Below are 26880 nucleotides of genomic sequence, written 5' to 3'. Positions count from 1 at the left end.
AAATCAAACTCCGTAGTAAAGATTCAAATTAAGGGTGAATGCTGCTCATTGGTGGGAGGAGCGAAACTAAAGAAAAAGAAAACTAGAGCTTCTGTGAGCAAATAGAGTAAGAACAATGGTGAGAAAGCAACAGACCCGGCTGAGGAAAAAAACTAATTTAGAAGCAGGTTCTGTTTACCAGGTATTAGAAATAAAAAGAAGTGAAGGTCCAGAACCAATGGATGAAGCCGCTGACCACAAGTGTCAAAGAAGTTCATGTACTGGTGTGCAAAAGTTAATATCGCAAAGTACTTCTGTTAGCATAAACCTGCCTTTTCTCCTAAGCAAGTATATTCACATAATTATGTGCAAACTGTGCTTAACCTCAGAAACAGAAAGTAAAAAAGTAAGTTAAGCTGTTTTAAAGCACTGCGACATCTTATCAGCTGGAGCACCGCTGCAGACATCGTCACACGTATTACAGCTGAAAATCTCAACATAAGACCCAGAGAGCGTCAGAGGACTGAGACGTACTGCACAGAGAACCTGTGTTTGTGTTGATCTGCTGTAAGCTGCAGGGGAACAGGCAACGTCACATATTCCCACTGAGGACCATGTGACAGTTGCGCAGAGTTGCGTGCAAAAGATGACACACATTTTGATATTTTGACACAGCACAGCGCTCATAACAGAATGACTACATGTGAAAAGAAGAGCACAAGCAGGGCTGCGAGGACTGGGACAAAAGCTGTTACAAAGGTCATGACGACTGCACCAGCTCCAAAGTAAACTGGAAGAGGTATGTGTGTCAATAGGAAACTAGACTATGAAACCCGCAGCTATTCCTGCTGCCGTCCAACTAAAGTGTATAGGCACGTACAACAAATAAGTACTACTAGTTTCTCTTTCAATCACCACAACTTTTCCACAAATTTTACCTATCAATGGTTCAATTGCAAGCCCTAAAAAGTATCAAGATAAGCTGGTTTATATGTGCATGATTAGGGTTAGGTCCGCAATATCTTGACTTTAATGATTCAACTATAATTATAAAAGTTAAAAAAACCTACCATGCAGTTTTCGCTTATTCCCACAATTTCATAGCAAAAAACGCCCCAAAACATGTCAACTTTCATTGCAGTTTTTCAGAAAAGCTGCCGCAAAAATCAGGCATTTTAGACAGCAACAATCACAAAATCTGCAAAATCCCGGAGGGACTGAACAACACACAAGGCTGGGCAAAACACTGATAATTATCACAATATAATTTTCCTTAATATAACACATGTTCAATACATTGTCAATTAAGGTTTGATTGAACAAGCAACGATAGAACAAATAAGAACTTAACTTTTCTATTAAGATGTTTATTTTGTTGAGGAAAAATGACTTCCTACTCATATTTGTTGAAAAAAAAGTATTGATCATAATTGTTTTGAATGTTTTCAGATTTGTGGCACGGTGGTTAGCACTGTCGTCTTACAGCAAGAAGGTTGTGGGTTCAAACCCCGGTTGCCCCGGCCTTTCTGTGTGGAGTATGCATGTTCTCCCTGTGTCTGCGTGGGTTCTCTCCGGGTACTCCGGCTTCCTCCCACCATCCAAAGACATGCAGTGTAGGTTAATTGGCGACCCTAAATTGTCCTTAGGTGTGAGTGTGAGCGTGAGTGGTTGTTCGTCTATGTGTGGCCCTGCGATGGACTGGCGACCTGTCTAGGGTGTACCCCGCCTTGCGCCCGATGTCAGCTGGGATTGGCTCCAGCCCCCCCGCGACCCTGTATGCAGGATAAGCGGTTGACGATGGATGAATAACATTTTTGGCCATATTGCCTGGGTTGCTAAATATAAGCCAACACCACACAGACTCACTAACTCTATTGTTTAATAATAAGTCATTATACTGGAATACATTAAGGAGTCATTTGTGTTATATACTTCCAACAACAGCAGGTTTTCTTCTCAAAACTGATCATTTATAGTTCATCTGTAGGTATTTAACATACGAACGGCAGGTGATCAGATGATTGACTTTCAGCCACCCAGGCTGTTTCTGGGTCGGAGAATGACAGAGAAAAAGGGGGAGGAGAGAGTGTGAGAGAGGCATACTTTGAGGTTCAGGCCTGGATAATCTAAAACATAGACAGACTGCTCCATTTCCAGCCCAGCTCAGGGAAAACGACACACACACACACACACACACACACACATATAATTTGAGTCCCAATTCTAAGTCAGGGAGAGAGATAAACCACAATATTCAGAGGAAGGCTTTGCCATGGCAATCAGCCTAGCCTGGAAACAGGGTCATGGTTCCCTTTGCAGAGCCGGAGATGCACTGAAGCAGAATGAGTATGTCTGCGCGCGAGCGAGCGAGCGTGCGTGCGTCAGTGCCTGTCAACACTGAAGTACTATGCAAGCATTGAAAGCTGCTACTGATGGTCAGTTAGCAAGGTACCGAATATCTCTGGGTTTCTATGTGTGCGTGTGTTCATACACGACCGGATAACGTTAAGAGCAGAGCATGGTGCCAGCGGCACTGACACACTTTACTTTCTTACACATACGCTAGAAACAAGCTTCTTTATTCTACACATCACAGACACACTAGAGGATGTACACTTATAATGAATAATCAATTAGTTGAATTAGTTAGTTGGAATAAGGTTATTGATCAGTGTTGAACCATTATTTTGGTTTTGGATTATTAGGTTCTGTTAATTTGTCTTGTCTGGGATAGAGCTGCTCCATTATGGCAAAAATCCTAATCACAATTACTCACATTTTGCATTTACTGAACTTAAAAAAAAAAAAAAAAAAAAAGTCTTAACAGTGTATTTCCTTGAATTCTAAATACTGTTCAACTGAAAAATAATATACAATAAAAAGACATTCAATATATGACGTGTAATATAAGGTCATTTATATTTTGTGTGTAAAATGTCTTGTCTTTGTTGGCCGCTCCAAACTCCAGCACATAACAGAACCGACTTTGACGACGAGTCACTTGACCGCAGTGAGCTGAACCAAACATGCTATAGCCTGGCTGAGAGTGGGGTTGGGCTTTCAGGGAGGTGCTGTAAAGGGAAAGGGTAATGTCAATGTTGAAATTGGACAGTATGTCAGTCTTCTCAAAGTATTTGTTCCTATTTTTATTGGGAACCATTAATTATGAACTTTACGTTTGTTTGGTTATTTGGTGCATGTATTTTGTATTTTTGATGTTATTCTGTATGTTCATTTACAGAAGATATCTTCTTATATTTTTGATGACATTTAGCAACATCCTAATTCCACTCCTTAATTACACTTGGGATGTGCTAAATGACACAGCAAGCAGAAATGTTATATCATCTGGTCTGTTTATGTTCTGTTCTGTTCCGCCATTCACGATGCATTAAGCAGCACTGTGTAAAATTTTTAGGAGTTGTTTTCAAAACAGCCAGAAAGAAGAGACCAAATCTAATTTTAAACATCCATCTCATCAAATATCCTTTTCTGCTGTCACACTGTGGTAGATATTTTGGTCTAAAGTGGGAGACAAGCTGTGAGCTATTATTTGTTCATAATTTGCAATCATCAATCAATGGAAATTATTTTAAAATCCAAGCCCACATGTATCAGGAAGGGTGGAAACACGGAATGACACACACTCGGCACACACTTGACCTAATATCAACAGAAAGAGTTAAAGTGGGACAGAAAAAAGCTGAGATTGAGAGGCTACCTCACAGTGAAGTAAAATGTTTTCTTCAATTTCCAAACCAAACGGGTAGGAATCGTACATTAATCCCAAAAGAATATCCATTTGTGCATGTGATTGACTTGGCCAGCTCAGGTGCATGCTGTACCATCTAACCGTGACTGATCTTGGGTTCAACTCTGGCCTCAGGCTACAAGAGCAAACATCTCTCCCAAATATGTCCCGTCTCTCTTTCATGTGAATTTAAAAAAAGAAACTCCCTACAAAATCCCTTTTTTTTTGCACAAATGCTCCTGCACATGTACGATATATCTAAAAAGACACACACGCACGTGATTGGAGCCATTTTTAAACTCACAAAACACACACCCCCTATTTCTGAGCCAGAGCACTTGAGGTGAAAATGCTTGGAGTTTAAGCTGATTTCACTCTACAACCATATGCTGACAAGCCTTTGTCTGTGTGCCAGCATGCACAGCCAGATGAGATTAAAAACACACACACACACCATTGCCATCATCCCCTAGTGTCATGGCTACAGTGTGTTATGGATACGAACTTCCTGTTGCCTGTATTATTCGCTCCTCTCCCTATGTTCTCTCCTTTGTTTTCTCCTCTATCTCCTTTCCTCTCTTGCTTGTTCGTTCAATCTCTCTCTTGTCTCTGCCATGATGAATCAGGGAGAGGCAGCGATAGGCACAGCGCTCTGACTCGCCTACTGCGAGAGATCTCCGTCAGCTTCCTCCTTCAATCCACTGCCCTCCCTCCCTCCTTTTTAACTCAGCAACAGCTGCCGTAAACCCTTTAGAGCAAACGCCAAGAGCTGGCCTAAAAGAGATGTGGGACAAGGGCAAGTAAGAACAAATTTGTGTGTGTATGTGTGCACGTGTGTTTTAGCAGGTGGTGCGTGTTTGTGTCCTGTACTCAGAGGTTGAATTCTTGGTAGGTTCTCATGACTGTTCATCATACTACATTTCTGACCTTCAGCGCTAAACATGACTTTAGAAGGAACGAGTTGGGTAAAATAACAGACTGCAACATCGTTTGTTTATTCAACAGAAAGATTAATTTGCTTTTTTACCATCTGTTGATTGAAAATTCACCTGCAGCTTGTTTTGATAACTAAGTAATCATTTAGTAATTTCCTTAAAAGCACAACTGACAAATATTAATTCAATTAACAGGATTTGACGATATGCTTTTCCTTGTCCTCTTTGATAGAAAACAGAACAGGGCGCAACTTGCAAGCTTTCTGTCGTTATTGATAACTCTCTTGATTATTTTCTCTTAACTGACTGTTTGGTGAAAAATGAAAAATTTAATTTTTCACAATCAATTTCTGAAAGCCCAAGGAGAAATCTTCAAATCACTTGTTTGTCCAACCAACTGTCTAAAACCCAAAGATTAAGAGTCCTGTCTAATAGGATAATGGAACAGAAAAAGAAAACCATTTACATGTTTTTATGAAAAATAAGTAATGTGAGGAGGAAACTTTGGGCTTTAGAAAAAATAAATTGTGAGGGGCATTCTTCACCAATTTTGACATGTTATAGACCAAATGATTAATCAAGGAAATCATCTGCTAGTTGCAGCCCTACTAGACAGGGATGCAGCCGGTCAAGCACCAACAACTTGAAGCTGTGTGAATCTGAGCAGCCAACTGTCGCACGACTAGCTGCAGGAGCTGAGAAACACAAAAGAAAGAAGCCTAAGTAGACGTAAGGTGGCAGCCAAAGTTCACCTTGGTGAGTATCTGTAGTCACTTTCACCTCACATTTACTCGGAGTTTGTGTATGTAGTCAACACATATGGTCAGACAGCAAAGATTTTGACAAGACAAAATTTAGTCAAGCAACAATGTAAAAACTCTGAGCGGTTTACCAAGATCCATGACCGCTGCTGCAATAGTTTTAAAACTGTCAAAATGGGTCAGTGCTTTCTAGGCTGTTTCAGGAGAGCCGGGAGAGTTGTCCTAGACTGCAGGTAAAGATTTTTAGTGTCTCGGGTATGGAGGATGGTTTTGAATCAACTGTGTGGGCTTAATTCTACAAAATGAATGACGTGTTGAGCCTTTCTATGTTTTGTTGACAATCTATGGTAGTTTCTCTAAACTTGTCACTGGTCTGCTGCAATGTTTACTCTTATTATCTTTGTCCTACCATTATAAATGAACAGTGATAAGCCAATAGTCCAAAAAAGTGATCCCATCTACAGAACAACAAGCAGTGCTTTCATGGCAGGCAAAGCACATGACAGACAACAACACAGAGTAATTATCAGTTGATTATAACACAATCACGAACCAAAAAACACAACTTTGCTCTAAACCCTCGGGAGGTGGGAGTTATAAGCAACACTCCCTCACTCCCTCTGTTGCCACCAGACAGCATCATGGCAACTGCACCCACTTCACGCCCTGAGCTCTTCTCCACGTCTCCCTCTCTCCATGTAAACAGACTGCATCAGCTGACAAGGCACCAACCACTGCTGTCGCTGTTAGACAGAAACTGTGACAGGGCAGCCTAAAAGGTACAAACAGCCAATGACACCAACGACAGACATTATTGAGCTCACAGAGAACAAAACTGAACTTCAATCCACACTGGTAAGAATTCATTTTACCAAAGGTTGGGACACATTCCTGTAAGCACATATCATGCTTTTGAAATATTATCACTACTAACCAAACTGTTTCACGTATAATCTTTACTTAGGTTCCAAAGTAAATTATACATCAGGTGTGACAAAGTTCGGAAATGACAGGATTCCTTTTTATGTTGACTAAATTACATGACTCTGGGTATCTGCTTATCCCAAACAATAATCAGGCTGACTGATTAATCCAGCCGTTATTTGGCATTTTGAGATAAATGGCATCAGCCAATACCGATAAACCAAAAATGTCTGGATACATCTGCAACAACATTAGCGCTCTCCCTTTTGAGTTTTGGGATGGTGGTGAAAAAGTTTGTTTCAAGCCCTAAATGTCCTCAGTCACCATCGTATTTTTAAATGTTAACACCTTTCTCCCATCCTAAATAACAGCAAATCTAATCTAGCATTACTGGCTGGCATCAAATATATTTTGTTATACTGTAAGAATATAGTAGTTGAATGACGTCACATATTGTACCCCACTCTCCATTAAAACACCCAAAGTCATGTTCTGAAATCTACAGCATAACCCAATGTATGTTTCAATTTCATTCATTTATAAAAATCCCATCTAAAACAACATGTTGCTAGCTAAGATAACCATGTATATTAGATTATACGCTGCATGGAATAATGTAATTATACATGACTTTTCTTTGTTTTGTTGTCGGCATTATATATTGGCATTGGCCACTGAAAAATCCATATCAGTCAACCACTAGCGGAAACATTGAATTTTATGACAGTGAAAGAATCTGCATCAGTCACATAAAAGCCGATCCCCAGTCCTCCTGCTAAGGTCAGTATCAGCACTGATGAGCATGAACAAATCACATCCTATATCCTATCCTAATACAACAATGAATTTATAGGTGGAGACAGCAAAACAAAAGCAGCTTCTCTAGCCTACTCCTAAAATAGACCACTTTGTGGATCAATATTCAGCTAACACTTTTCACTCACTTAATAATTATCAAGTCTGAAAATCACATTCCAATGAACAGTGTCGGTAAATCCTGAAAGGGCTACTGTACCAACATTTATACTCTAAAAAGCGAAAATAAAGTGAAACAATGATGTAAAGGGTATCATCAATAAGACTAACTTTCCATGGTCAAAACAACTCCTGAGGCTACCAGAGATCCACAGCCACTCTACTGCTGACAGCAAAACACTCAGCAGCGGCCTCAGGCTCGGGTCTGGCTCAGCCGGAAAACCCACAGCATCTCACACACACACACACACACACACACACACACACAGAGATTAAACCATTAATCCTGTTAGGTCGTCTTACAGGAGCTCATGGCAACAAACTGACACAACCACAAGAGCACATGCAGATACGCACTAGCACCCACAGAAACAGACACACACACACACACACACGTGCACGCTCTTTTCAAATACAATACCTGACAACAGTAAAATCATCTTGGGAACATGACTAAACTCTCAGAGGCCAACACAACTGTGGCAAAATAAATGAGAAAAGGCACTGACCGTGACTCGGGCTGAGAGCCATGTTGCCTGAATTCAAGGCTTCATCAAAACGAGCAAATAACGTCTGTAACCTGGAGAGAGAGAAGAAGGAAGGTTAGAGGTTGATGCAAACACACATACAGCTCACAGTTTTGACCTAAAGACAGGCTGTGAATCTCAAGCGAAAGTATCATCAGCAACAACATGTGGACAGCCTGCCTGTCTGTCTGTGTCTGTGGGTGGGTGTGTCTGTTAAGCCAGTCACACTCCTTAATCTGCAGCAGCAACACGACAAGAGTCCTCCTGACATCCTGCTCACCACCAAACACACACACACACACACACAATCCAAAGCCAGATCTGCTCAGTCATGTGACGTACAGGTAAAACTGTCTGCATGTTAATAACACAAAGATCTATCCCAATCACAGACAAGTCAACAGAAAATAACATCTTCGCACTGATAATAGCCTCAAACAACTCCTGCGCACTGAGCAGTGTCGATACACATTGGTTACACATGACTGGGATGACAGTAACACAACGCAGACACAATGACACGTCTAGTACCATGCCCTAATTTTTCTCCTTGCCAAAAGCTTAGGACACAAGAATAAGGGTCATACACACCGTCCTCAATCTGTCTCTCTGTCTTTTGGGTCTGGGTGCTGGTCCACAACTACCAGACAGCTCAGCAGCTCCTGATAAGTGACGATTAGAGTTGCAACGGGCTCCTCAGCCGTGCAGTGCTTTCATGTGATTCAGTTCATTAGCATTTTAATTTGCCTATTTGCTTCAGAGGTAGCCCAGGCTGTAGTCTTCAATACTCGTTTGCCTCAGGATATCCCAGTGGACAGATTAATAGGTTGCTGCGTTGCTGCGCAACGTTGCATTAGCTCCCATGCTAGTGACACACTCCAGTCCTCGGCTTCCCTCAGCTCTTTGTATCCAACATGGTGCAGTGGCTCCGAGAGGGAGGGAGGGAGAGAGGGAGAGAGAGATGAAGACGGGAGGAGGGAGGGTGTGAGAGAGAGAAAGAAGGAGCCAACAGCGAGAGACTAGAGCATGCTACGGGCATACGACGAAGCACCACCTACTGTCGCACCTACGTACTGTATGCTAGGCACACACCCCCACTGAGAAAACTCCACAGTGGTACAGATTTAAATCTCAGGCAGGGTATCTGTATGTGTGATAGAGAGACAAGTGGGCCAGTTTGTGTGACAGGCAGAAAAGAGATTCAGTTACACTTTACATAACCTCCCTCTCATTTCCAGACACATACACACTCTTCAGAGGGGGAGGGGCTGTCCAGCTAGCGGCAGACAGAAAACAAGGCTGCTCCTCCCCCCTCCTCTGCGTCTCTCCCTCTCACCCCACTTGACTGTATTCTTTCCCTCCCTTGCATTTCTTTTTTACTCCAACCGCCCACTTCACATTTCTAAATTCCAGGATCCTATCTTTACTACGCTTGCACCTTTTAGACTGAGCACTCAGTCTGTTGTGGACACAGATCAACAGTCATTGAAAAAGGGTCACCCGGGGTCCCGCGGAGATGACTCACACCTTTCAGGTAGTTCATCTCCCTTTTGAACACGAACTGTGCGCATGAGTCAGGTCTATAGAATGAGAGACTCAAGTCTGCAAATGTACTTAAATAAATAAACATCAATCCTAGACCTCAGAAATACACACACACACACACACACACACACACACACTACAACACAAAGTTACGTTTTAGGTCTCTCTGCACATCAGGGAGTCATTTCAGTAATAAACTGTCATCTGTAACAGAAACACAAACAAAGACATCTAGGTAGTGTCTGACCATAAAAGAAGTGGACGTAACCACCTTAACATCACCCATTGGTTTGTGGACTACCGTTTAAGCCTCGAGTTTGGCATCCTGGTCGTCGCCATCTTGGTTTTTAGGAACCAGATGTAAGTGACCATATTTGGATGAGAGGGTGGAGCTGGGGAGGGATACACAATGCTCTCTTTGACTTTAAATGGGACCATAATTTACAAAATGAATATAACACTGTATTAAAGAAGAGTTGAACCTAGCAATTGAGATCATAAACTCACTAGGAAAGTGTTTAAATAAATCAACTGAGAAGTAGGGTAATTTTGTCAAAGACTCCTATTCAATCGAACTTCTTTATGCAACCAGTGGAGAAGCCCCCCTGCTGGCCATTAGGAAAAAAATGGAGGTTCAAAGCATTATGCATTAAGCTTACTTTTCAGACACGGAGGTTATACCTTCTGTCTGACCTGCACTGAACGCCCAACATTTTAATGGTTTATTTAATGAACTGCATTAGCTTGTGTACGAAAAATTATAATTAAAATGTACAATTCATACTTGGACTCCATATCAAAAGCGAGATGTGAGCAACACGTAAGAGCTACTGAAGCGGTTGGTTTCATCCATTCAAACCACACAAACTACAACCTTTGTTTGATCAATTTCACTAAACACGCCACAGGGGGAAAAAATAGACTAAGCATAAGAAACAGGGAGGCTCCCAGGGGTGATGCAGACCTGTTCCATGAGACGGGCGAGCGGCAGATATTAAAAATGCTTTCTATGTGGATAGGCCTTTAAATTGTTCTGATCTGCATGAAAATGTGATTATACTCATTACTCACAGCCTCCAGGCCAACTACCAGTTATTTGGGTTAGCAATGTAAAAACTTCACAAATTAAAAAAATAAAAAACCTTTCCTATAAACAAATTAAAACATATCTTGTGTAATACTGTATGTTTTTTTTAAAGGGGCAAATTACTGATGTGCGTGTCACAAACTACTATAATCCAGACATGTCAAAGATTTCATGTAGGCTAACCTTCTGTTAGGAAACATGGGTGTTTAAAGGATATAATACAAGGCAGTACTCAGGTGAACTCTAACTTTAACCCTTCTGCTTTCTCTAATGCTCTCTCCACCATTCCACCTCTTATTCTCAGCCTTCTACACTCCCTTTCACAGTCACGACACCCCCTTTTCTCTCCATTTACTGATGCTAGCTCTACAGAGTTGATATGTGATCTGGTCAGCGAGAACCTGGCTGCAGACCTGCATTCCAACCAGCAAACATCTCCAAACACACACAACTTACAACTAGCCTTCAGACCAGTGCCCCAATATAATCAATAAAGACAGTAACAAAAATGTATGAGATATTTCTGCTAAATCACAATTCATGTAAAAATGTATGCCTAGTTTAAAGAATTTCATATAATTTGTACAATACATCTACAGAAGAACAAGCATTGGTTTCAGACCTAAATCACTGCAACTGTCAGACCTCTACATATAACCTAAAGCAGACAGACACACAGCAGTCTGCATAAACCCCACATACACAGACAGAGTGTTTACACTGGAGACAAACAGGCTTAATATGCGCAACACATGACACATGGCCACAGCCAGCATTCACAGACGCAAGACTCATACTGAGCAGTCAGCACACAGCACTGGCTGCTGCTCAGATCTCACACATGGGAGAAAGAGGGACCGGGGTGGGGGCAGAGGGGGTCACTTTGTGCTTAGAATAACCCTCAACCCAGCACATGTAACCAGGACGACCAAAGAAGGACGAAACCACTCTATGGAACCCTTCAGATGACATGAACACACACACACACTTTCTCCAATTTTTCCCCCCAACTCTATTCTCCGCTCAACGCCTTTGTACCCCATCTGCCCCCTCCCACCCTCCTCCCCCAGTCAGTCAGCATTGTGCTAGGGATAAAAGTCCCTCTGTGTGTGTGAAGGGCAGAATGGTGCATGGCGTGGCCTGGGACAGACCGAGTGCCAAGGCCACGGGACCCACAGACCCGCCACACAACTCATCCATGGTGTGCGGTGTGGTGCGGGTGGGCGCGTGCACACACACACACAAAAATATGACCAGTGCTCACAAAGTCAGAGCTGATCAATAACTGAAGTGAAGAAAATAACTCACCGTGCAGCAGGCAGTCCTCTCTTTCCCAGGTCTGCTCTGACCCTCTCTCCGACGTGACGATAAACATCCACCAATGTGTTAATGGAGGCCTCACGTACCTACAGACAACAGACATAAGCCAATTAAAAAAAGTCCAACACACACACACACAGGCTTTCACAGTATATTTGCACTAGTATGTAAAAAAGGGCATGTGTGTTTGTTAAGATCATGGTTAATTTTTCCTTAATTCCACACAGATTACATTCCTTCACTGTCTGGGATTACACACACTAAAGGCTACAAATGTAAACACATTAAAAAAAATGAACCCCTAAGGGCAAATACTCATCCCCCTAATGTGAGACATCTGATTTGCTAGTTATGCTGTGAGCACTGTTGTGATTGGGTAGTGGAATGCTGTTAAAGGGATTCTCTGCCACTGATCGTGGGCGGGCCTGGTGAGGATGTTGATTGGTCGGGACAGTATGTGGGTAGATAATCATTGGGTAGACGATAAGAGCAGATTTCAGCTTTGGGGTGCAACTCCACAGGAGGTTAAACCAAGCTCTCTCTATCCCTCTCTCTCACACACACACACACACATTCAGCTAGTACCGTTGTGTGGGTTACTGGTTGGGTGCTCATGATTCAGCGGTGAGGCTGGGTGGGGGGGCTCTTTAGAGCCCATCTCCTCACTAATAACAGTAATAACCACAGAGCTGCCTTGAGATGCCTGCCAACACTCTTTGGATGTTGAGAGCTAAACCACAGGCTTAGCTACAAAGAAGACACACTGACCTCAGCAAAGAGAAATTACAGCATAAACAGACACATGTATGTTGATCATGTGTCATATTGCTAAGCACTGTGTCTCACTGCGTTTTGTACCTGTGGGTTCTGGTCTCCAGTCAGAGTGCAGAGATGAGGAACTAGTTTACTGAGGCTCAGTGGCTGGGCCCCATACCTGTAAGAGAGTCACAAGAAGATAAGGAAATGAGAGGGATGACATTTATTCATGGCAATGTAAAGCAAGTCTGAAATATCTGATCTGGCGGTCTAATAAAAACCTTGCCCCTCATTCATATCACATTTTCAAGAATGAGAAAAACACTCCTATTATCCTTTTATAGGATTTATGAACCCTGGGATGTATAGAACTTTTTCCGCACACAGAACTGTGTAAATTGTTGTTAATTTATAATAAAACTTAAATTTAAGTTGCAGATAATAAATATTAGAGCCCGACCAATGAGGGTTTTCGGGGGCCGATGCCCATATTAAAGTGAAAAAGAGCAGATTTATAAGAAGATATTTTGATTTTGAAAATGATTTGGATAGTCGACCGCTTTCCTATATAAACCACACTTAGAACAGGTTCGATATTTAAAGCTGTTCTGTTTATGGGCTCTAAAACCTTTTCCTAAATGGATTATGTTAATAAAATAGATTACAGTCTCAACTTAACATGTAAAAAATTGCACATCATTAAATATTTGCGCTAGAAGGTGCAACTTTTTCAATGTAGCATATTCACATCTAGTTTCTCTTTACTACGAGCTACGAGAACCATTTCTAAACCACCATCTGGCTCTAAAACAGGCCATCTATCATACAGTGACCTGCTGTTGAATACATTTAATACTAAATGACTGTCTACAATTAGGACTTGCAACTTTGAGATTTCACTACGGTATAACTAAAAAGTTTCACATCTGAAAGAGGAGATAGATAACTTTGTTTGGCAGCAAGCAGTCTTAGATACTTTTTCAGCTCACATTTATTTACATGTCCCCCCGGTTTAATAATTTCTGAGATGCTGAATGTAACTACAGACGAGCGGTTGGCAGATATATTAAGAACATGTTAAATTTATAGTGTAACAGCTCATTAACATTTGCGCTCCTCCACTGATAAACACGGCATTAGCTTTGTGGCTAATTTAGCAACAGGCAGCATTAGTTGCTGTAAGCAATGTTAGAGAATATTTAGAAGTGATGAACTAGGGAGAAATGAGGACCGTTCGTTACAAATACCACATTTTATCAGAAAAAAAATCTATAAAAATCACTTCAGTCAACAGGGTAGCCTCCATCACTCAACTTCATAACATTAAACGCACTGCTGTGAACCGTGAAGAAGCCGGGAGAAGGCAATGGAAAACGGGAGGGTTAGCAAGTCTGGTCATGGAGTACTGAGCTATATTTTATTATTATTTAAGTCATGTAATTAACGTGACAAATGAGCAACTCGCTGGTAAGACGGTAACACAGCCACTTTCCGTCATTTTTTGGTCCATGCCCAGGTAGACTCCAGTCAGCTGATTGTTTTCTTCTGTGGTTTTTGTGGTGTGGGAGTATTTTAAACAGAGAAGTTGCAGAGTGCCCTCTGGTGGGCAAACTATACAACAACCATGACACGAGTGAAGGATCTGTTTCTCAGTTTCTTTTTTAATCATAAATCGGCTGTTATAAACGCCGATGCCGACATAAATGCAATTAACTCATAATGATTAGTCAGGCTCTTCTTTGCAACCGTGTTTTTTCTTGAATTGCAACGCATTGAGATTCTCAGCCACAACATCACCCGGGGATATATGACCTGGACACTGCAACAATAATATAAACAAGTGAAAACCCAGAAACAGACCACTGAACTGCTGTCTAACAAGGCAAAGCATGCATCTGTCTAGTCTTGTGTCTATACGGTGTGTTTGTGTAATGATACTTTGAGCAGCTGTGTCTCTAAAATCCCTGACTTTGCGGAATACCATAACTTATTAGTTGAAATGGGAACAAACTCATTTCTAAATGTATGAGCAGAAGACAGAAAGATGTGCGTATAACACAATGAAAATTATGTCATGAGGCCATACACACAGGCCAAATAACATCCAAAAATAAATAGGCAGCTAACCATATTAATGTCGACCATCTGCAAGTCATTGCTCAGTTATTGGGAGTAATTAATAAACTGAGAAAATTATGGATATTTTTACCAACAAGCCTTTATACAAATATCATTTTTATTTCTAGCATACATAGACTATTTTCTTTTTCTCAGATGTGATCTCTGAGACCTCCTGTGGCTTTGGAAAAGTGGTTCTAAAGGGGCCAGCATATTTTCTTTGGAACGTAGTAGTCCAATTATTCATTCCTGTTGACAGCTGAGCATGAGACCATGTAAGAGTTCAGGCAACTGAAAACATTTTTATACAGATTGTATATAGTCAAGACATCAATGAGTCTCTCTCTCTCTCTCTCTCTCTCTCTCTCTCTCTCTCTCTCTCTCTCGATGAGAGAGAAACTATGCCTCCATGTAATCATTTTACACTTCATTGTTTCACATTTCACCCTGGGAGTGATACAGATGAAGAAGGGGAAGTTACTCACATGCTGAGCGTGGCACTGAGACAGAGGCAGACTCCTTCTCGACTGCGGAAGTTCTTGTGCTTAAAACCAGGAAGTAGCCTTTCCCAAACATACTGGATGAAGAAGAAGAGAGAGAAAGGGGCGAGATGAGGGGTGGAGGGAGAGAAGGAGAGTGTCAGCAGGAAGGAGCAGAGGAAGGTTCATCTGCCAGGGAGCTCATCAGGGGTTTCAGCAGATTACAGAGTACAGAGGAGGCTACAATCTGTGAAGCTGTGCAATTGTGTTTCATGCAGATAACAACAAACACGATGTAGCATGTGTAATTCCTTTAATGTGCAGAAGAGGGAGCCTAAAACATATAGTACTCAGCTGTAGTGAGTATCTACTCATGTGGAGGTGGCTGTGATTTGTCTGATGTCTCTGATTTGCATCTTGATTGTACATACTTTCGAATAACTGGAATAACCACCTGCCTGCTGACAGCATACAAAAAAAACAATGCAACACAGTTTTTCACAGTTTAAACCACAGACATAGCCTAAATTAAGTATATGTAGCCACTGTGACGTCACCCATTACTTTGTGCACTGCTGTTTTGAAGCCTTGAGTTTGGCATATTGGTTTTCACATTGTTGATTATTTGGAACCCAAAATAGCCATATATTTGGATGAGAGGGGGGAGCTGGGGAGAAATACACATTGCTACGCCTGATAGGTCGCCATGTTATTGACTTATTTCACAAGGTTGCCACACCCTAAAGCATACCCTACTTTATCGTCTATGATCCTCTAAATGGGACCATCATTTACAAATTGAACATCATGCTGTATTTAAGAAGGCTTGAAACTAGAGATTGAAAATGTTGAAAGTGTTTATTGAGGTAATAAATCAAGCAAGAAGTAAACCAACATACAATCAGAGGTTTTTTGCAGCCGGTGGAGTCACCCACTGCTGGCCACTAGAAATAATGCAGGTTTAAGGCACTTCCACATTGGCTTCACTGTTCAGACCTGGAAGTTCCCGTTTGGCTGAAACCTTACCATACCATCTACTGTCAGTGCATAAACTTGAAAACAGTCCTGGAACTACTTCAAAAAACAGCCAATGTTTAGTCTTGATCCAGATCTCAATGATCTGTCATGTCACATGTGGTGCTTGAACTCAATCACTCAAAATAATAATTTGATCCATACCTTGGACCTTGTCTGGTCAGAGTCCTGAGACTCTGATCTTTATGTACGTGTGTCTGTGTGTGTGTCTCACCATGGGCGAGGCAGTCTGCTCCATACAGCGAAGGATGAGAGCTTGGCTGTTCTCCCTGACCTGGTCCTTTCCATCGCCCAGCCTGTCCACCAAAGCTGGCAAAACTACAGAGAGAAAAAGAGATGGGGGAAGGGATTGGGTGGTGATGAGAAAAATGCAGTATTTGCATCAAGTAGGCTACAGGAGAAATGAGGCTTTACATGACACTGCAGTCTCTACCAGATTTAAATGCCTTAGATCAACAATAAAGACTGCCCCCAAGTGGTGTTCTTTTAAAAACACCACAAACATATGTTTAGGTTTCTTTATAGTCTGTGGGTGTGTAAGATTGAAAGAGACAAAAAGGTCATTGCAATGTAAAAGCTTAAGCAGAATAACAATCTTTATTTATAGAGCACTTTTCAAAAAAACCACCATCAACACCAGGGCTCTGAGGGTAAAGGACAGGAAATGAGAAATGGGCCGTGACTAAAATAATGTCAAGATCATGAAATGCTTTCACATCACTTCCACTTTATCAAAACACACAACTGCTCCAGTAGCCTGTATGTAATGTAGTGATGCACAATGCAAAAAGTTTGAAAAAATAAATAAAAAGGATTTACTCTAATATTTAGTATTTTCAGCTTTAATGTCAGATGAACAGGTACTTAACAGCTTTCTATCTAAAGACCCACCTTTTGGGTAAATAATTTTCAGTGAAGATCAGAGATCAACGATTAATCTGGCAATCTCCTGTATTTCTCTTATTATCAATAAATTCCATGAAAAACAAAAAACAAACAAACAAAACCCCCCCAACACAATCAACAATGATTTGTTCCCACATTTTCAGAGTATCCAAAGCATGATATCTTATTCCACTGAGCTATAGACTTCCATTGTTTGCCAAAAGCTATTAAAAACACATCAATGAGACAAACCATTACACTGTAACTCATGTTCCTCATAACGAACATGAGTTACAGCTGTTAGAAATGATTTTTCCTTGTTTTTTTTTTGGTTTTTTTTTTAATGAAAGTATATATTTGTGACCTGTTTTTAAAGATATACATCTTCAGGAGAAACTAATGGGCTTCTGGATGAGAGCCACAGACATGGTAGAGAAGTCAGAGTATTGAAAAGGCGGACTAACACGTGGTTTTGGTCTTTTCATGAGATTTGCTGAAAGTAACAAAAACATTGCCAGCCTTAAATTACACAGTCATAAAATTCACAACACACAATGGTTTAAATGGCTCGTCTTTGTCACCGTCAGACCCATAACCCTGTTCAAACAGATAAAACGCCAAATTTGGCGAATCTCTCTGTTTGACCATCAAATGGAAAATGTTAAACTTGGAGTTGCATAAAACCGCCCTTTGAGAATCGCGCAGTGAGATAAACACAGATACACGCAGAAGGGCATGAGCATGTACACACACACACACACACACACACACACACACAAAACCTCCTACCCACATTCCTAGTGTGAAACTTCAGCGAGGGAGGTGATGTCATCTGTCCTTTTCCCATGCCGTGTGTGCGCATGCCTACATTATGTTACCACAACAGCTGGTTACCTTGGCAACAAGGACAATACCCTCAAACAGAAACAAAAAATGACAGGGGAGCATTGTTGTACACAACGTCATCTGCTGTAGTAAGGATGAAAACACACGAGCAGAAGTTAGAGTCATAATATTTTGTTGCCTTTCAGTCGATTTACCCAGTCCAACATATATCTAATGGGACATGTATTCACACCCTGCAGAGCAGCAACTGAACCAGAGTTAAACCTCCAGCACTCCAGTGCATCATAGATCCAGCAGAGAGGACAGACTGAGCCACATCCAGTCTCTCACATCCACACAGTAAACCACAACAACAATATCTGCAGCAAAGACATCACTTACAGACACCCCTTTAAACAAAGCCCATGATGTTGCCATGCCCCTGGTCAAATGTGCCCTCACACAATGTGGCATCAGAAAACCTCTGCTGCTGTAAGCTAGGAAGACAGCCTCCACAATCCAGACAGAAAGCCAATGTTTAGACAGGGCTGTGCCCCTGGCCAGATTAGCAAAACAGATAAACAACTGATCACACACACACACACACACACACACACACACACACACGTTCATGGGGCCTGTGACATGGGTGGCTTTAAGAGACTGGTCTGTCAGAACTGAGTGAAAATGCTTTACAGCTATGAAAGTCGCTAGCAGCTCCAGCTGCCTCAAACTTGGCTAACCCCTCAACATGCTCAGATATCAGCAGCAACTTAGACCAAAAGCTCCTTGCCGTCAGACACAGATGAAGCTCGGCCCCCCAATTCGGAGACCCAGCTTTGTCAACTGTAGTCTTTCCCAGCCCTTCCTCCACAAATGTGATCCGGCTCTCCAGGGTTGAGCGGCAGAGCTGGCAACAAAAAGCACAAGCCTCGGGCTCAGTCAGCGATCTCCTGGCACAGACAAACCCCAGACAGACAGGGCATGCCTCGTGCTGGTCCTTGTCATGCAAAGAGAAACTGCACTCCTGAGGACGGAGGCAAACAGAAGACTACTTTTTCACCAGTTTAGGCTTGGTGCTCATTCCGAAACACAAAGCTCTTGGACAAAACAAAATTCAAAACATGAAGTTCTCGAACAGCCACACTCACTAGCTGAGGAAGCATCAGCCAACGGGGGGCGCTAAGCTAACTTTGAGCAGGCAGTAGCCTACTGAAGAAACAGAGAGCAAACTAGCTGTAGCTAGCTAGTCCAGCTTGGCAGAGGTGTTCTTGGTGAAGCGTAGCGGGTAAGAACTGAGGTATGACCATGATAATAATGCAGGCCAGGGCTCACATATGTCACCACAGGTAATCTGCCTTAAAGGCATAAATAGAGGTGTCTTAAGTCAAGCCATGGTGAGCCATGGTGATATCCCATTCTTTATTTGCTGTACAGTTAACAGACTGAAAGAGAACAGGCGCACACACATACACTGTAATGGCAGCAGCTGTGTAAAATGAGTCAGTCCTGCAGATCAATACAATCACTCAGTCTAAATGATCTCATCTTCCTCCCCTCTGAGTAGGTGTGGGAGGAGGGTGGGTGCAGGAAAGGAGAGATGGAAGTCAGATGGAGGGAGGGAGGTTCCAGAGCCAGCGGTGGCTCAGTGAGATGTTTTTACCATCAATCTGAAACTCACACTTCCATTACACACACACACACACACACACACACACACACACACACACACACTCTCACACACACACACTCTCACACAGAGCCAAACTAAGGCAACGTCCTGGACAGTGAGCGAGATAGTGAGCGTGTTTTTTTTCCTGTGTGTATGTGGTGGCAGACTTTGCACAGTTTGACAGGTCCAGTCATCCTGGAGCTTCACTGCATGACTGAGTGTGTTTGTTGGGGACAAGAGCCAGTTTGCTTGACAAAGACAGCTGGTGACACCTAAAGCTGGTAAAGGCTGGCACTGGCATAACACATACACTCTCACAAAGCATGAAATCTGATACAAGATTCAGTCCATGAGATCATATGAATGTGAGATATGGTTTTGGAGTGTAATAGACAGTGCTACGGTATGGCAGACAATTCAGAGCCTAAATATAGAGACTAAAGGATGTATAATAGAGAGGGGTGGTGCCAGGCTTTAGAGCAGTGCCGCTAGTCTGTCTCAGAGGAAGCACAAAGTGGAAGTGAGAGACAAAATGGACGGACACAAGCTGAAGAGTCTATACAACAATACACACACACCATCACACTACATATAACAATATACCCTAGTGTTGTTGAGTACAATTTTATAAAAGTTTCACTTCAGAAACTACTTTGACTCAAGCCAAGAGGGCGAACTCATCCTTTACTAGGACCCGCTGCTCAAGATAATAAAAAAGGGATGAACATTTACCTTTGAGCCAAAAGAACAGAAAAAAAGAACGACATTCTTATAATCCATTTAGCAAAGAATGACACATTAGGAGTGTGTGTTAGCTATAGAATGCCTTAAACGGGTTTGCACAGGTACATGTCTGAACAGGCTTGTTTTCCATGGAAGTGGACAAAGAAATTGTCATATAACATGTAAAGTATTTTTGAGTATCAAAGTTGTTTTTACTTCAGCCTTTTCAGAAAGAACAATTAGAAAAATCCCCTTTAAGTTAAGCTTAAGAACAAATACAAAACACAAATTTCATGAATGAGTTTCACTGTAAATAGAGCTTAACCTACACGTAATTCAGGATGGCGGTAAGGTTTAATATCTCACCTGTGCCCAGGTATCCTCTGAATCGCTCTCCCAAGCGGTCCACAAACGCACCACAGATGTCAATCCCCAACAACGCCACCTACAAAACAAAGGCAAAGGGGCGAGGTTATAGTGGGTCACAAACAATACTACACACAATTACATATGGCTTCAGGTGTATGACATATCACAGTAGCTTCCTGTTATTTTCATGTCAACAAGTTGAGTACATTTGATCAAGTTTCACTGCCTACAAATCAACCACAGTGGCAGCAGTGATATGAAGACACATGGAGGATTAAATTATATTCTAATTGTAGAGGTTTTAGCAAAGTTTTAAGTCTGATCTTGGCATCCTAGTTGGGAAAAATGCTGAATTAAACTGTCTGAGTTTTGCTGACTTAGCAAATAGCTGAGACTGTGAAAGGTAATTTTCTGCAAACAGATAAACCAGTACGAGTCCCCCAAAAACTGATGTCTGGAAATACTGTACCTGACAGAGACTGGCAACAGCAATAAAAGTACACACCAGAAGTGATTTGCACTGAGCAACTTGGCGGGAGTTGCTGAACCCAGTACATGTTTCGTCTGTAAAATAAAATAATTCCAATTTTATCCTGAAAGCTAAGCATCCATATTGGAAGTAGTTAGTTGGATACTGTGAATTTCCATCCACCTGATAAGTTATACGCATAAAAACCTGAATGGAAATGCTATAAATTCAATACAAATGTTTAACTGCCAAAGACTTGAACTTGGCATAGCTGAACCCACAATATACAACCACTTCTTATTGTATGTTTAATAAGAGCCAGCTCTTCTTTGCTGGTGAAAACGCTAACATGCAGCGGAAAGCTAAAAAAAAAATTCATTCATTATTGTAGTCGTTACTTTGTCACACAAACGCTCTGAAGTATGGTGCTTAGCTGAGGTTGAAAGCTTGTCTGTATGGATAAAGAGATGATGATCTAGTTAACAGTCACATAAAAAAACATACATGTATCAAAGGGCATGATAACAGCTGTGGTACTCGATTATGTAACCTTGTTGTGCCCTCTTTATACTATCTGCATAACAGCAGCTAATCACATTCATTTGTACTTCGCTTTAGATATTCACACCTTCATCATATTTGTTAAAGCGACTCTTCTTGACAGTCCCCTTACACGTCTCTCTCGTCCACCACCACTGTGAGTTGGCTCAGTCATAAAAGACAAAAATGGCTTGTGATATGACTGGTGGCAGGAAAGGGGGAAGGTGGATTTTTTTTCTAGTGGTAAAGTTCAGTTTTCCACTGTGTTTTTGATTAAGATCACATCCCACACTGCGCTGTGCTTCTGGAATGCTTGTTTTGGCAGAGCTGCTGTAACGCTGAACAGTCCAAAAAGAAAATCCATTAAAACATTATTCTCCAGACTTCTCTGTCCTGTTGACTGCTGTTTCTTCCCTATTTTAGTCAAAGGAAGAGCAGCCAGGGAACCACAGAAACAAAAAAAAAAAAAAAAAAAAAGAGGAGGACGGACAGGGGCCGAAAAACACAGTAGTAAGAAAAAACAAAAATCACCTGGAGAAGAAACATGAGCTTTTGGTCACTATGATGTCTCCCTCATACTGACCTAATTTAGGGGGGAAGAGGGGAAAACAGCAGTAGAAAGAAAAAAAAAAAAGAAAAAAAAAAAAAAAGGACAATATAGGAAGGCGGCAGCCCTGAGGCCTCCCCCCTCCCCCACCCAGCACCCCAACAAGCTCGGCGCCCACAACCATATGCCATCTTCACTTGAAGAGGAGCAGTTAGAGGACGTGAGATGGAAGGGACTGTGCTTGTTATCTACCTTGGACAGGAGAAAGATGGAGAAGGAGGGCTCTGAAGGCCTCCTGCAGTGAAAAGTCTGACTAAGGGTGATGAGGGAGGAAAGAAGATACTAAAAATATTGGGTATGTGGACAAAGCAGTGTCTAAAAGGATCATTCTGAGACACACACACAGTTGTACAACATGCTTCATAAAATCAGCACGATGGAGGTATGCTGGAGTAGGAATGGTATGAATGAATGGTTCTTTGTGAAGACTCAGGTTGGTGCGTATGGTGGTTTAGCCTGCTAAATCGCATACCATGTTCAGAGTTTACTCAGGATTGTAGAGAGGCTTAAAGTGCATTTCTGGACAGAAAGACAGGGTCCGAGGCTCACACAGCAGCATTTGGGAGTGGGCAATGTGTAAAGATGGACTAGCTGTGAAATAATTAGACCATTAACCTATCAGTCGACAACTATTTTGGTTTGAGAAATTTATCAAGCAAAAACACCCTAACTTTTTATGGTTACAGCTTCTCAAATGTCAGGATTTGTTGCTTTCCTCTGTTTTATATAATTGTAAATATAATGTTTTGGAGGTTTTGGCTGTTAGTTGGACAAAATAAGTTATTTGAGAATAATGTCTATTTGAGAATGTCAGCTTGGGCTCTGTGATGATCATTTTGTAAATCATGATTAAAATAATCTACAGACAAACTGATTACAAAAAATGTTCCTAGCTGCAGCTCTAACAGATCCATTAGGTGCTCATAAATAACATTTTTGGTTGGCTGCCTAGTGGCTTATGCGAGTTTAAATCCTTAAGCTGTGTTGCTTAATATATACTTAGTAAATTTTGGTGGTCACTGTGCAATTGGTAGGCATGTGGCCAATTGCTGTTACACTGAATTTTGTAGTACAAAGCAAAGGAAAAGTGTGCCTTTGTTTTAAGCAGTGCCAGATTAGCCTATTTTATTTCCATATTAGTTACATTTAAATTGTAACAAGATTTTCCCAGCATTGTCAACATTACTGAGGGTGATGGCAACAGAACGGGAAAGACATCGCATAGGTAAATTCTTTGTATTTGAACTCTGATAATTGACCAAACTGCAAAAAGCACCTAGAGTTCGCCCCATAAACACTAATATACTAATAATAAAAGCACCCAAAAATCTCTAAAAGCTGTAATCAAATCCCTTCACTGGAAAATGTCTGCTATGAAGAACCTGCAGAAAGAGTTGAGTTTGCAGGAACAGCATGCAAATGTGACGGAAGCCAGCGATGCTGTGCAGTGAGTAAACCTCACTCCCCGACAGCTTAACAGACACACTGGCAACCGACACTAGTGCCCATGGGTTTTAGCCCCCTCGTCAGCGTGTCCGCCTCTCGTACCCGAGGTTGCTGATTCGAGTCAGGACTGTATAGTGCGTTGTCGGGAGCAGCCGGTTACACAAACACAAAAATCTTTCATTGTTTCAAAGTGTATTTTCACAAAGATCAGAGTGCCTGGTCGGGCAGCCTGGTAGTACTATCAACCCACTATCAGGCCAGTCAGTTTACAGTCATCTGGCCCTGCTGGCCATAAATGCAACATGCAGTATTAATGCCTTGCGTTTGCGTGTCTCACATAGGCGCCGAGGCCTCTGTGACGTTGTGAGAGCAAAGCGTATGAGGTAAATCTGCTGTTCTACCTTCTCAAAGAGAAAAAGAAAAAAGGGGATGAAACTGACTCATTGTCCAAAAAAGAACCAGATGAGGACACACAAGTGAACAGAGAGATGAAGAGAGCCATCAGACAGACAAAATATAGTATTTCATCCTTTCCTAAAACAAGAACTTGGGTGTGACAGTCGCTTAATTCGTTAACATTTTAGCTATTTATCAGTGGTAACTTGTGTTTTCCACTCACTTACCCTTACACAATTTATCACTCCAGTCCCTCCTCAACTCCTCCTTCATTCTCGGCCTCTTGTCAACTCTGCATCATCTCTCTATTCTTCCGTCTCTCTGTGCTGACTCAGCATCCTGCATACAAGTAAGTCCTCCATCCTTTTGCCCGACAGGGAGCAGATCAGCATCACTAAAAGCCTGCTATGTGAAGACCTCATCACTCCCAGACACTGATCTGAGCTCAAGTTACTGCATGTCACCCACATAAAAGAACTAATCTGAACAAAGAAACACATTTGCTCGTTACAGCTCAAAATAAAATTCTTGGAGATGAAGGCTGCAATTGTTCACTTTTGTGTTTTGTTCAATCTCTGCACCTAATAATTTAAGTCTTCATTTGTCAATAAAAGAAAACAAATGTTAGATACTTGAAGATGAACTGGTGCTTGAAAGGCAATCAAAATAGCATATGGGAGCATATTTATCAACTGCTCTGTAGTAAATGGAATTAGTTAACAAAGGTTGAACTTAAGAGGTCGAAAAGAGTCTCTTCTGCTACTAAAAAGAGAGAGGATGCTTTTGTTGTGCCGAATGCACAATTTTCACACTTACAGTCTTGCTGAGTCCTGCATATTAGTGCAGACAATGTTTATCAGTTCAAAAAGAGACTTGGGAGTCAAATTTCAGCACGCCTTGAAAGACTGTTTTGATTTTCTGTCTGGATTGGTGTGATATCTTGGCAAAATTGTCACATTCCTGCATTTCCAAGATATGGCAAAGAGTGCAGACGAGGACACACACCCAGCATGAAGCTGGAGAGAGAATAAAGAGAAAAACTGTGAAAAGGCAAAAGGAGATAATGACAGAGTGTCTGTATGTGAGAGAGAAAAAACAAGAGAGCAAAGCAAGGGATGGAGAGAAAGCATGGGTCACAACAATGAATCTTCTAACCCCTCCCCCATCCCATCCAGTGCTCCAGTTGTCTATGGTGCTGACAATGGGTTCCCCTGAACACAGACAGTCTCAGCCAGAACGATATAAACTCCCAACAAACCACAGGAATGCCCTGTAAATGTCCTACTCTGTCACTGGGGAGAGATTTAAAAATGTCTGCCTCTTGTGATGCAGGGGTAGACTAACCGGTTGTCAAAAAGAAAGACATAGCATTCTGCTTTTTCGAGGTTTGGTAGGAAGATGCGCTGAATGAAAACGCAAATAATATGTTGAATCTTCTTACTTAGCTGAGCTCAGATAAGAAAGGGGGCTCCCAGTTTGATTATCTCTGTTTTAAAGCGGGGCTCGGGTTGTCTTCTTCATATCTCTAAAGCGATGACAGCTCGTTTGAAATGCTTAAGTTCTTCGCATTGAAACCAACCTCTTGCCAAACAATATAATATTCCCATTACTCCCCTCTCTCTTCCAGCTCACTGGGTAAACTGGTGGAAAATAATTCATGAACAGGCCGAAGGGGTGACTGCTGCAGTGACACAGCGATACCCTCATACTATGATTGCCCAAGATCTCTCACCTTGAAATTGCTGGAGTTCACCCATCCCGTTAGCTCGTCCACGGTCTTATCCAGCCGGGGTTTGTCCTGCTCCACGTCCGGGGACCGTTGTGGGTCGTTTAGGTAGTCAATTAGGTCCTGGCCGACCTGCAACCTGCGGGTAACGTCTTTTTGCAATACCTGCTGGTAAAAATAGTCCATGTTGTCATGTTCCTCCATTGGGCACTCAGTGCTGTGTGGCCAGCCACCGAAGCCGGCCGACGACAGGAGACAGTGGTCGGTGGGTCGGGGTGTGAAGGAGAGAAAAAGATTTTAACTGTAGTCCCGTAGGGGGGCAGAACGACTGTGCGGTCTGGACTAACGTTACGTCTAACTTATATTTTATCATCAACCTACAAAAATTATTAATTTAACACACAAATCATCCCTCTATCAAAATCAAAAGATCAACTTTGTAACAAAGACTTAGCTCGACAGCTTCCTAACTGTACACCGTTAGCTCAGAAGGTTAACTTAAAACTCCGACAAAAGTTCAGGAAACGTATTATTGTAGTGGACCCCGGTGGGTTCGTTCAATATATCCGGATCTAAACAAGCAGGGAACCCTCTGTTATGCTAACAAAAATAGCACCTAGCTAGTTAGCACAGCGACCCAAACAAGGATAGACGGGTTCACGTCAGCTAACGTTAGCTCGGCTAGCTAACGTTAGTTATCCGCAGGCCTGACGCCTGGCTCCACTCCGCTTTTATACTCCATGACACCAGCCTGCAAAGTCTTCTGCGCCGTCAGCTGCCGACTGCTTCAGCGGTAAACTTTCACCAAACTTCCACAATAACGGCTTAGCTCCAGTCCTGCGGGAACTGGTTTTTCTTTAATCCAGGAGTAATCACCGCTACCGCTAAACCAGGCGCGGAAAGCTTGCGCGCTGCCGGGGACTGCAGTTTAGCAGGCGGCGCAACCGATCAACTATCAGGCCGACGGGTCTTCGAGCGCCGCACAGCTGACCAGCATAATGCCTGATGTAAAACAGCTAATTAATATCAA

At 42.0% G+C, this 26880-nt stretch overlaps 1 protein-coding gene across 1 annotated transcript in view; it reads right to left on the bottom strand.

Moving 5' to 3' along the window:
* clasp2 (cytoplasmic linker associated protein 2) overlaps positions 1 to 26802 on the bottom strand; it is a 61080-nt gene extending 34278 nt beyond the window's left edge. The window contains 7 exon segments of the mRNA XM_038724977.1: positions 7835 to 7905; positions 11793 to 11890; positions 12663 to 12738; positions 15164 to 15255; positions 16407 to 16510; positions 20664 to 20742; positions 25857 to 26802. Of these exon segments, the coding sequence (XP_038580905.1) occupies positions 7835 to 7905; positions 11793 to 11890; positions 12663 to 12738; positions 15164 to 15255; positions 16407 to 16510; positions 20664 to 20742; positions 25857 to 26054 (718 nt within the window). The 5' untranslated portion in view covers positions 26055 to 26802.
* Between the last annotated feature and the right edge of the window lie 78 nt (positions 26803 to 26880).

Source organism: Micropterus salmoides, unplaced genomic scaffold (assembly GCF_014851395.1).
Source record: "Micropterus salmoides isolate LMB-PRFRI ecotype aquatic unplaced genomic scaffold, ASM1485139v1 Ms_hic_scaffold_17, whole genome shotgun sequence".
NCBI lineage: Eukaryota > Metazoa > Chordata > Actinopteri > Centrarchiformes > Centrarchidae > Micropterus > Micropterus salmoides.
This window is presented reverse-complemented; position numbering and strand designations above follow the sequence as displayed.